General features: G+C 35.8%; 1 protein-coding gene across 1 annotated transcript; it reads right to left on the bottom strand.

Moving 5' to 3' along the window:
• Nucleotides 1–2,564: 2,564 nt before the first annotated feature.
• On the bottom strand, nucleotides 2,565–3,638 carry LOC107458792 (uncharacterized). The gene is made up of 2 exons (XM_016076997.1): nucleotides 3,435–3,638; nucleotides 2,565–3,314 (listed from the first exon to the last, which is right to left on the bottom strand). The coding sequence occupies exons 1-2, from the start codon at nucleotides 3,636–3,638 to the stop codon at nucleotides 2,565–2,567; spliced, it is 954 nt and encodes a 317-aa protein (XP_015932483.1).
• Between the last annotated feature and the right edge of the window lie 9,547 nt (nucleotides 3,639–13,185).

The raw sequence follows: 13,185 nt of genomic DNA, 5'->3' as shown, positions 1-13,185 counted from the left end.
CTCACCAAAGCTCCTCAAGCAACACCAATCTTCCAATTGTGCACCAAGATCATCAAATACACTAACATAACCAATATCACATACATACATCAACCTAGGGCTCATAAAAATGACAAATCACAAGGGTTTGAGCACTTCTTACCTCAGTCCATATGAAGTAGGGATAGAACCCACTTAGAATCCATGTCGGAGTATCCCTAAACACCCAAAATCACAAGATTTCAACACTAACTACCCAAAAAATGTGTAATAGTGGAGAATTTCGAAAACTGGGTAGAGATGAATGGAATACTCACCACAAAACTTAGATAGAATTGTAGAGGATGAGAAGAGCGACGCGTGGCCGCAAACGGCTCGTCAATCGGAGCTCCGTAGCTCAAGTTATGGTGGTTTGAAGATCAAAGATTGTTAGGTTTTCTCTCTTCTCTTCTCTCTTCTCAATTTTAGCGCCCAACACCCCTTCTTTAGGGCAAAATGAGCTGAAATGCTCATAAATAATGTTTATATATGTTGGGTCTTGGGCCCACTTAGGCCCGGTTCACTTATTTTTGTCCGTTAGCCCAATTTTGGACCAAAACCCTTAAGATTAGCGCTCTAAATCGCACTTCAAATATTTCTACCTCTCCTAATTATAATTCCTCATTTCTTAATCTTATTTACCCATAATCAATTTTCTCAGCTGTAGTACCAGACAAATCTCAGCCGGTACTTCCGGTCAAAATTCTACTGCGCGCTTTTACGCAGAAAACTATGTTTTCCGACTCGGAAAAATTCACTGAATCCAAATATCGTATTTAAATCATCAAATTCCAATTGCAAAATATTCCAACCATATTCGCTCCTACTTAACTTATTATTTAATCAATTTCGGTTAGACCGGGTATTACATTCTACCCCCCTAACAGAAATTTTCGTCCTCGAAAATTCCACCCATCATTACGAGTACGCGAGCATAATCTGCCTTTATATCAAACGCATAACAGTTCCAAGATCCTTTTTACTCTGTGCGCTTCCGTTGCCGCACTCTGATTTCTCTATCCCTGAGGGTCTCGGTCGTTCGTTCAACGCCGACCAACAACCTCGTCCCTTACTTTTACCGGCTCATCAACTCACACCTTATTAAATCTCGAATCATGTCATCAATAAGATTTCCATCATCGTTAATCATAGCATTATCCCACATCACTATAATTAATCAATGATCATCACCACACCTTAATCATACTCCATCACTATCCTCTCTCTCTCTCTGCCAAGCCAATTCCTCTACTCACAGTTCAACTCCAAGCATAATCTCCAAACTTACTTTCTTATTCTCAAACCCTCAAATTTCTTCATGACTTGCTGATATAAAGCCTCTGGCTTATCAATCAAAACCCCTTTCATTTCTAGAAACCAAATGAGTTCGGAATAGCGAGTTAACAAAATCATAAGAGTTCGCATTTCCTTTAATAATCTATAAAAGCATTTGAAACGCATCTCTTTTGTTAAAATTACTCATATCCAAAATCATCTTCAAAATCAAAACCAACACTTCTTTCAAATTCTTGGGGAAAATTTTTCAACAGTACCTCTCCAAAAATTGGGGTTTACCACCTGTCACGGGTTCCCTCAAACCAATCTCAATACCGCATCGACATTTCGATTTAATGGTTTTCACATTCGTCTTTCAAAACCAACCATTATAAATCTCAAACTAAAACCAAGGTCACTGAATCTAAATCCAAGGTCACCATGACTAAACATCATAGCACTCATCTCTCGAACACAACAACTTCACTCAATCATCATCTAAATCTAATTGTGCATTAATGAAAATTTCCTCATCCGCTTTAGAACTATCAAAGCTCGCAGCCGCAATCATTTACAATTATTTGGGGATCATTACTTGCAGTAACCCTCTTAACCCTTCTAGTATTCAAACATAAGATACTATATTAAACTTTTACAACTCTTATTCGTAGCTATCCTGCGTTACTGCTTCCACAAGTTTCCGTCGCTTTATTCTGACCTCTCATCTAGTACGAGCTTTATCACTTACTTCCTCAAGTACTCAACCACAACTTAACATGACTGGCATTCACTAGATTTCTATCTATGATAGCCAAAACCAAATACCAACTTAATCGTACCTTTAGCACGTTATTACCGATCTTTCACTTACATCCTTTCAAACTGTCGAATCTAGTGGCATCCCCCGTCGTCGTAGTGAACACACGACCTTGTTATTGGCCCTTGGTAGTATTCCAGTTGACCTTCTCAGGACAGTTCCATTTCTAGGACACATGTCCAACTCCTCTACAACCATGGCAAAGTCCCAATCTACCTCGACACGGAGTTCCCGAATGATGGCCTTGACATCACCCACCAGTCATTCCATTCTGAGGTTGCTTTCCGTCAAAGGCCTACCTAATCATTTATGCTCACCAAACCTTCTATTAAGATAGCTTAGGGTTATCTAGAACAGATCATAATTTTTCATTCGACCATGTATTATGAGTGAATACCAGCCTTCAGCATTATGTAAAGTGGTAAAGAATTAAGTTATCAGTTTTCTTATTACCTCAGGTACGAAAATCGGACCTGGTAGTCTCCCGATCCTTCCGATGTGGGCAATCTCTGACCAAATGTCCTAGCTTTCCGCAATTGTAACACAAACCCGAACCATAACGACACGGTCTATTTGGGTGATGACCTCCACATCTCTGACAGCTCAAAACATCCGAAGCAGCCACTATTTGTTTTTCCCTACCCTTTCCTTGGGAATTCTTATTCGTCGCAAGGTCATTTCGCCTTTGGGGAAAACGTTGTGGGTATCCTCTTCTCTTAAACTCTTGACCCCTTGTTGGGTACTTTTGATTGTGCTCCCTGCGGTGGGACTCCCGACGGTCATTCTTTGCCTCAACAACCTTTCTCACACATTCTTCAGCAATACGGCTCTTGTTCACAAGTTCAGAGAAGACCCTAATCTCCATCGGTCCAACGGAGCTCAGGATTTCACTTCGAAGTCCTCCTTCATACTTAATACACTTCCATTCCTCAGAGTCTCCCGGGGTTCCTTGACACATACGAGAAAATCTGAATAACTCCTCAAATTTATCCGTATACTTAGATACGGACATTGTACCCTGCTTCAGTTGCAGTAATTCAAGTTCCTTGACCGTTCTAGCAGAATTCGGGAAGTACTTCTTATAAAATTCCACTTGGAAGGCACCCCAGGTGATAGGATCATTCCCCTGCTGCAGGAGACGTCGAGCCCCTTGCCACCAATGTGATGCTTCCCCCGTGAGCAGATAGGTAGCAAATTCAACACACTGCTCTTCAGGCACCAACTGCGCTTGCAGTGCTCGCTCCATGGCCTGAAACCAAGTGTCAGCTTCAGTCGAATTAGTGGTTCCCTTGAACTTAGGTGGATTAACCTTTAAGAAAGTTGCCAGTGTCATCGGGCCTTGAGCTCCTCTTCCACCATTGCCATTATTGTTTATCTGTTGCCCAAGAGCCTCTGCAGTGGCCTGCATAGCAGTAGCCATATTCTCCAAAGCCGCCATAAGGCTTACCGGGTTATTCGGGTTGATTTCCGGTTCCTGAGTACTAGTACGATCTCTCTCACGTCCCCGACCAGGTCCACGAGACGCCATCTGGTTCCTATACACACCAAACAATCGATATCAAATTGATCAGTCTCAATATCGGAAGTATAGTGCTTCAAAGTACCAAAGGTACACTCATGGACTTCATGCTAGATGTATCAGTTAGATACCCTAACTAGCACAGGCACAGACTCAGAGTATGCATTGAAGCATAAGCAGTTCCATCCCTCAGGCTCACGAGGATGAACTGCTCTGATACCATAATGTAACACCCTAATATTCAAATCCTTATGCTCGAGTCATAAGTCAATGATATTATGGTGGTACGACTCTTAGGTGGATTCTTAATATATAAATATAGGTAATTTCGAAAGGAGCATTAATCGAGAAGCCTGAAAAGAGTAGAAATAAAATCGCGAAAACGCATCACTCACGTTTCGACAACGAAAAGTTAAACTGTGAAGTCGAAAGCGATATACTGACAAGGCATAAAGGAGATTAAGAGATAGATAACAGATAGATATATATATAACATAAGTAATAGCCACTAGTCGCGACCCGCGAAGTTTAGGCCGGCTAGGGTATAGTATGAAAGCAGTTGACAACAGAATATCCTAATCTCTCCCAAAAGAAACATAAGAGCCTCTATAGGCAAGTTCCAAAAGAGTTCAATACATAATATAATCTTTTCAAAACAAAGGTGGAGAGATTCTAAGCAAAGCACAAAGTAGGGAAAATAAATATCTTCGCCGTCTCTCGGACGAACCGCAGCTCACTTCTGAGCACCTGAACCTGTATCTGAAAAACAAGAGATATATACGGAATGAGAACCCCAGGCCCATGGGTTCCCAGTACGGTAAAAGTGCCAAATAAATACAATGCACTGCAATAAAAACTCACTAAGCATCCTAAACTCCTTTTCACCAAGTATCCAGCCTAGATTCTCACTAATCCATAAATAGGCATCCGTCATAAGTAGAGGGTTTTTGGGAATTACTGTAATAGGATACGTGAAGATAACCGCACCAGTGATTAATAACCGTCTTATACCTCTTTTCAAAAACAACGGTTCTCAATAAAAATAAAGTCGGAAATCTTTTCTGAAAGAGGAACCGTTCAGTTCTCAAAAACATCAAAAGCCTTTCTAAAGGTTTATCTATACTGAACCAAAATAGCCTTTCATATTTTTCCAAATCAGAAACACAAAACCGAAAACAACCATCGGTCCATCTCAATCCAACCATGGCCCTAGGCCCAAGCAATCCAACCATCAATCAAATCACCACAATCCAACAGAGTCCCAGTTGCAAACACAGATAGGAAGTTCAAGCACAAACAAATAATTACAGCAAGTAGAACAATTAGCAGTTAATCAAAAAGGCAAACCAAGAATAATATGCACACCCAAACAATGTCACATAGATGTATATGATGCATGCCTGTCCTAGTGGCTGATGATATCATCTGTCGGTTATCAAGCCAACCCGACGTGTCCGGTAGCTAACCCGGGCACAGTCTCTCTGTTGCGTATTAATATCATTAGAGGGAATATGTGCCCTGTCACCATTAGAGGGTATCTGCGCCCTATCGCCATTAGAGGGTATCTGCGCCCTGTCGCCATTAGAGGGTATCGGTGCCCTGTCACCCTTACAACCAGAGAGAAAACACAAGCATGCTTACATTCAACATTTTTCATCATTATTCATTTATCATATATGCCTTTATACTCAGCCATAATCCATAATGGCTTTGCCGTAACTCGGCAATAACTCAGCCATTCGGCTCACAGTTCAATCCAGAACTAGGCAATTTATCAACATGGCTCCGCCGTATCCGGCAAGAACTCAGCCATCCGGCTCGTGGTTCATTCAAGAACCAACCATTTATCAATAATTGTAGCCCTTCGGCTCATGGCATACGCGGTACTTCTACCGCCATCCTCCATATCTCATATAATCATCATTGATCACAACTTTTCCCCTTGCTTCATTCGCAAGTTACCACATCCCCTAGCTCTTTCCTCTTTGCTAGGCATATCATAATGATTCAATACATAAGGGGTGAGATCGGAGGCTTAGAAGTATGAGATTTAGTTTTTAAAACTCAAAAATCAACTTTGGGATGAAAACAGGGCCACGCGTACGCGCACTCCACGCGCACGCGTGGATGGCCTCGAAAACTCATCGACGCGCAAGTGTCATGCACGCTAACGCGTGGAATAAAAATTTTCCAATCGACGCGCACGCGTCAACCACGCGTACGCGTGGATACTCCCGTGCCCCAGGCACAAGGCTGGCACAGTTCTGGCACAACTCTCTGGAAAATGACTGGGCATTGGGTGCAGCACAATCGGCGCGCCCGCGCACATCACGCGCACGCGTGGATGGTGCTTTCTGGAAGATCGGCGCGGACGCGCCCAGTGCGCCCACGCGCAAGGGGTTATTCTGCTAAAAAAATTTTCTAAGTTAAAAGCTGCAGAATTCACAGATTCAACCCCCAATCTTCCGATGGACATAACTTTCTCATTTTAAATCGTTTTTTGCCCGTTCTTCGAACGGCATGGACATCCCGGATCCAATTTCACTTCTAAATAAATTTGGCACAAAACGGAGATCCAGAGTCCAAGTTATGTCCCATCAAAGTATGCCCAAAAACTATGTTTTCATACAAACCACAAGGTGCCCTTTTCAAAACAAGCCATTTTCAACCCTTTTTAAAATCAACCAAAACATGCTAGTTTCAACCCTTTTTGAAATCAATCAAAATATGCCAAAATCAACATTAAGCCTCCTCAATTCATACATTAACAATTTGCCACGATTCACAAAACCGCCATATAACCATTTTTACCCATTTCAAACAAATGGCTTAATTACAAACACATTAACATGTCATACATCTTTCCTCATCCCAATTTCCAACAATACCATTTCCAATCAATCATCATTACACATAATCAATATCATACTCACTATCACGTGGTTTCACCCACAAATCAACCTTAATCATTCCTCAAGCATATATCATAATATATATACCACTCATGCATCATCATACCATCAAGACATCAATAATCATAGTCACATATATGACCACATAATATTTCTCAACCAAAACCAAACATACCTCATCTACATAATTTTCACCCAAATTACCAAATTCCACACTTCAACTCCTCAAACATTATTATTCAATAATCAACCCAATCATTCGCATATTCATTATCTGAAATTCATCCAATCACTTGTGTCATCATACAATGCACACATCAACTTACCTTCCTTACCTCTTTTCGGCCTCCGGCCCAAAATTTACGGCCTCCGTAATCTTAGTCCCAAGCCTTACCAAAGCTCCTCAAGCAACACCAATCTTCCAATTGTGCACCAAGATCATCAAATACACTAACATAACCAATATCACATACATACATCAACCTAGGGCTCATAAGGATGATAAATCACAAGGGTTTGAGCACTTCTTACCTCAGCCCATATGAAGTAGGGATAGAACCCACTTAGAATCCATGTTGGAGTATCCCTAAACACCCAAAATCACAAGATTTTCACACTAACTACCCAAAAACGTGTAACAGTGGAGAATTTCGAAAACTGGGCAGAGATGAATGGAATACTCACCACAAAACTTAGATATAATTGTAGAGGATGAGAAGAGCGACACGTGGCCACAAACGGCTCGTCAATCGGAGCTCCGTAGCTCAAGTTATGGTGGTTTGAATATCAAAGGGAGTTAGGTTTTCTCTCTTCTCTTCTCTCTTCTCAATTTTAGCGCCCAACAGCCCTTCTTTAGGGCAAAATGAGCTGAAATGCTCATAACTAATGTTTATATATGTTGGGTCTTGGGCCCACTTAGGCCCGGTTCACTTATTTTTGTCCGTTGGCCCAATTTTGGACCAAAACCCTTAAGATTAGCGCTCTAAATCGCACTTCAAATATTTCTACCTCTCCTAATTATAATTCCTCATTTCTTAATCTTATTTACCCATAATCAATTTTCTCAGCTGTAGTACCAGACAAATCTCAGCCGGTACTTCCGGTCAAAATTCCACTGCGCGCTTTTACGCAGAAAACTATGTTTTCCGACTCGGAAAAATTCACTGAATCCAAATATCGTATTTAAATCATCAAATTCCAATTGCAAAATCTTCCAACCATATTCGCTCCTACTTAACTTATTATTTAATCAATTTCGGTTAGACCGGGTATTACACATCATCTTCAAAACAATTTCAAAACTTGATTTCAGAAACCATGAAAATCGAAAAAAACAGAAGGAGATCGAAGGCAAAGAGAGAACGCTTTTCCATACAAATCATACAAGTCATTTATATTCACGCTTCTTCTTCTTCTGTAAAGCACATGCTTCTTCTTCTTCTGTAACGCACATGTTAGGCCCAATTTTTCTTCTTCTTCTATAACGCGTATGTTAGACCCAACTTGTAAGACTTGTAAACAAAAATGACTTATATGTGTAGCACTCCTCACATGATAAACAATAATTTTATGTATTTTATTTGAAAACAAGTAATGGACAGTTGCTACTTATCTTATTGTGATTGATAGCGAAGAAAAAGTCAAAACTTTTTCATTTATAATGATAATAAAATATCAATAGTTAAATTTTTTTAACCAACTCAGCCAAAATTACACACAACAACTCATCAAATTTTTCTCCTCTTCATTCTTACAAATGGTCAGTAACGAATATTATCCTAATAACAGCAGACTTTAGGGTTAACGAAGATAGAGTTTTATTTAAAGGGAGAGTCTATGGTGTTTATTCTAAAAATTAATATATACTATATTGTCAGTAGATGGTATATTAAGAGACTGCTACATATATAAATTTTAGAGCTATTTAAAATGTGGTTTATAGTTTTAGTACGATGGATCAAGAAATTATTTTTTCTATTAATTATTAAATATAAATTAAAAACTAATATTTTAAAAAAATAAAATAATAAATTATATAAATTATACCTTTGTAGTTATGTGAATTTGGGCTACATTATAGAAATGATATGTAATTATGTATTATTTTTTTAGATACGGTTAAATATAGAAAAATTTTTTTGAAACACCAATAAATAAAATCAATTTTAATAGTTTGAATTAGATTTATTTTAAAATTATCTCAAATTATCTCCAACGATAACTTTCTATTTTTTTTCCTTTGATTTTGCCTTTTTTTTATACTTCAAAATTACATTTTTTTTTTTTACTTTTGCTGGTTTGGACTTAGAATCAAGCATTATTTAATTGAGCTCTGCTAGGAAATCAATTAGGATCCAGCCAACTTCTGCTAACTTTTTAATGGATTGGATCTTGAACTCATCTTAACAAAAATAAAGTTGATATATATGGATGTTTCTTCTACTAAGCATTATGATGTTTCTTTTTCATACTAAATAGATATTTTTTAATGTATTTTATAATTTTTTGTATTGTAAATGTGAATATTTATATTTTTTTTTAAGAATTATATGATTTTTTTAATCCTATAGCTGAACATTTCTTTTGTTAAACATTATGATGTTTTTTTTATATTAAATGGATTTTTTTATATATATTTTTGTAATTGTTCAAAAACAGCCCGTGCTCCACCATTCCTTCTTTTTTGAAGGACTCCTGAAGCTCCGCAAAACTGCACCACTGAACTTATCATTGCAAAGAATCCTTCCAACTGCACCAACCTTCATAGCCACAAGGCTCTTTTCCACTCTCGTGGTCTCGCCTCTACTACAAACCAATATTTTCTCTTTCGCCTTCTCTGAATCAATTGCTCCTATCTTGCACAGAATACTGCACTACAACCACCACAAGAAACAATTTATTATGTCTTCGGAATTGGAAAAATTAAATTCAAGAAATAGGTTATTGGATTCTTGTATTAGGTTAATCAATTGTCCCTATCTTTCACCCTGAGAGCATATACAAGATTAGAATTGATATCATCGTCTAAGTAAAAGATTAAACTTTTAAAAAGTTTTTGTTACCTTGAAGCGCTTTCCATTCTCGAGTTCAACAACAGCGTTTGGAGGTAGAGACGCTGATAAGAGAGAGAATCTGTGTGTATTGTTGTTGGAGTGTGTAGGTTAATATGGAAGAGAAGAAGAAGGTTTTTATAGTTTTTAATAATTAATCGGTCTCTAATTATTTAAATTTTGAATTTAAAAAATTTAAAATTAATTATTAATAAATATAATTAATTAAATTGTTTAATTCTTAGCTGGTTACACACTTGGTTCCTTATACTTTTCCTATTTAATTAAGTTAACAAGTATAACTCTAAATATAAATATTAAAATCTAAAACTTGATGATTTGAATGTTTAAAATTATATTTAATTAAAATATGGTTTATCAATATAAAATAAGTGTTTATTTTTCTTAAAAAAGAATTTTTGTTTAGTTATTCATTTTTTTAATTTAATTTTTTTAAAAAAATAAATAAAATGACAAATTTAAGTCATAATATTTTGAATATTATTGAGATAATTTTAAAAGTCTATTTTATGTTGAAAAGTTATATTTAACTTAATTGTAATTTAAAATTTTATTTTTCTAAAAAAATGTTAGATTTTTCTGTGCTAATATTTTTTATTAATATTACTTTTATGTTATTAGAATTTACAATTTAGAGTTTAAGTTTTAGAATTGAGTGATTAATATGTTAGTCAAATATTTACTAAAAACTAATAAAATTTATTGGTCACTTAGCACCAATCTTTTTTAAATCCAATTAAATAAATTTAATTCAAACTATCAAAATTATTTTGCGAATAAATTAATTTTATTTATTTTGTTTCAAATTTTTTTCTACATTTAACCCTTCTCAAAAAAATTACATAATTACATATCATTCTCATAATGTAATCCAAATTTACGTAATTAAGAGTGCATAATTTATATAATTTATTATTTTATTTTTGTAAAATATTAATTTTTAATTTATATTTAATAGTTAACAAAAAAAATAATTTATTGGCCCATCACTTTAGAGTTATACACTACATTCTCAAGGCCCTTAAATTCACATATGTGGCAACCTCTTAATATGCCACCTATTGACAACATAATATGTTAATTTTTAGGGTAAGCATCATAGAATCTTCCTTATTTAAATGCTTGCCCTACATAGATGTACGCATGTGTGAATACTTTTTTGGTAGAATTGAAGAATCTTATATTATTCAATATCTATGATGCACGGACATTGATACGAACATGGGACATGATACGACATAAGACACGCTGATACGCGAATTCTAAAATCTTATAAGATACGGGAACACGTATATATATAAAATATAAAGTATTTTTTAGATAAATCATAATGATATTTTGATATTTTATTGATATTGAAATATAAATTAATTTTTTAATTACTTTTAATGTAACGTGAATATTTTATGGTATTTAGATATGTCAAAACGTGTCCGGAGAAGAATTTTTTTACTTTTTATTAAGACACGGTTGGACACAGCAAACACGCGTGTCAGACAAGTGTCGGTGTGTGTCGTGTCCAAAATGTGTCTGACACGCGAACACGACAAATTAGTCTAGTATTGTGAGTGAAAAATTAAAATTATAAAAAAAAGATAAGAAAAATACTTATAATAAAAATTCAAGCACTTATCTTAAAGGTTTCGCCCCAAGGTTGGGCCAAACGTACTAGAAATTGAATTGGACCTCACTTGGGTCCAAGGCCTACAATATAATAAACACCTTAAACATCAACATTTCAACCACTCCCCCTCCCCCAATTAGAGAGAGAAGCGATGAGCAAAAATTAAAGCTCACGGATATCGGCAAGTATACTGGATTGTTCAAGTAATACCACAGTGAGTAGATATCGTTCCCATAGAGATTAAAGGATTGAACAAGCAAATATTAGATTAAATATCTAATTAGATTAAAAGAACCTGGATTGAAGAGAGAAAGATTGTGTCCTGTTGAGAGCTTGAGAACCTTGAATGCTTATAGACAAAGAGCTTGAATATTGATTGAGAGAAGACAATGAAGGTGAAAGTCAAGGCTTTCGGAGATGCTTATGCTTTTAGAGAAATCAAACCTTGTTTAATTATCTTGAAGTTGCAAAGATCTTTCATGACAAATCTTTAGTAACTGATTTTCAATTTCTTGACTCCTCAGTTTCTCAAGCATTAATTAATTGTCAATTAATTAATCAAGAGATTAAGCACAAAAACTGGTTTTAGATTCAAATAAGATTTAAAAGTAGTCCTTAGATCGAATTATATGTCACATATTCAAGCGAGCCCTTTCCAGTTAAATCTTAGAAGAAAGCACAATTTTCAAAAGTTGTTCTAATTCGAATTATATGTCACTTATTTAAAATTAGAGTGATTGAAGATCATGTATGTGTCGCACACTAATTGAACCAGTATTCCTAGCCGAATTCAAAGAGTCATGTAAAAGAGTTTTCAAGCTTTAATTCAAATATCAAAATTTTCAATTATAATAAAAGAATTCAAAATAGATTAGCGTACCTTTCGATACCACTAATTCGAATGAAGAACAAATAATTCAATCATAAAATAGATCAATACAAAACTTCAAAAATAAAATAAATGTAGATTAATAACCCATAGAAAAACATAAACAGAGCTCCTAACCCTTTGATAGAGGATTAGTTACCAATGAAAAAATGAAAGAAAAAAATAAGAAGAAGATATATTGAGAGACGGAATAGGATTTGGATCCGAAGATCCTCTTCCCCAGGTTGCCTCTCTTGTGAACAAAGTTTACATATTTATATCCTAATTCTAGATTTCAACTTCAAAACTATCCTAATCTTATCTTTCGAAAAGAAAGATAAGATAACCATCTACTGACTTCAAATTCAAATAAAAAATAATAATTCAAATTAAATCTTAACAACCAAATCTTTTATGTTTTTAGAAAGAACTAATAACTAATCTTCCAGAGTCTTGAATATCTTGGATGTGATTAAAGCTTTTAATAATGTGGATAATTAAGATTGGGTCTTAATTATTGCATCTTGAGAGTTGTAATTATGTTTAATCCAGGTTTGTATAAGAGAATATTGGGCAAAATGTCCAAAAACACACTCCAGGAGAAGCAGGTCTACCGGGCATGGAATGAGGCTGCCAAGCATGCTGGAGCTTGAATGGGCTCCACCAGGTGTGTGTCCTTCCCCGCCAGACGTGCGTAGATTTAATTCCTTGCGTCACACTTCTATTTCTTGGCCACACTTGTATTCCTTGGGCCGCACTTTTGTTGCCTTTGTGTTTTCTTTGAAAAAGCCTTGATTCTTGCTAGTTTCTTAGCCCAAAACTCCTGAAAACATAAAAACACTATCCCAACTTCAAATATTTGATTATTCATTAAATTTTTTTAAAAAACATAAGAAATTTGATTAAACCTAAGAAAGTAAATGAAAAATAACCCCAAAAACTACTTAAAATGACTTGTTATTAAGAAGAGAGGTGCCTTAGAGCAATATTCATCTATCTCACTAAAATTCACATAACTTCCAAAACATAGCACTGTTGCAACAAATACTCCCAATAACCTTGAGCAATTTTTGATTCTCTC

This window comes from Arachis duranensis, chromosome 7 (assembly GCF_000817695.3).
Source record: "Arachis duranensis cultivar V14167 chromosome 7, aradu.V14167.gnm2.J7QH, whole genome shotgun sequence".
Classification (NCBI taxonomy): domain Eukaryota; kingdom Viridiplantae; phylum Streptophyta; class Magnoliopsida; order Fabales; family Fabaceae; genus Arachis; species Arachis duranensis.
This window is presented reverse-complemented; position numbering and strand designations above follow the sequence as displayed.

What these genes read in the sequence shown, in the direction of transcription:
- LOC107458792 (XM_016076997.1), bottom strand. Translation starts at nt 3,638, where the DNA reads ATGGCGTCTCGTGGACCTGGTCGGGGACGTGAGAGAGATCGTACTAGT. An exon ending in CTCAAGGCCCGATGACACTG is followed by an intron (nt 3,315 to 3,434) that starts GCAACTTTCTTA and finishes CCTGAAGAGCAG; the next exon opens with TGTGTTGAATTTGCTACCTA.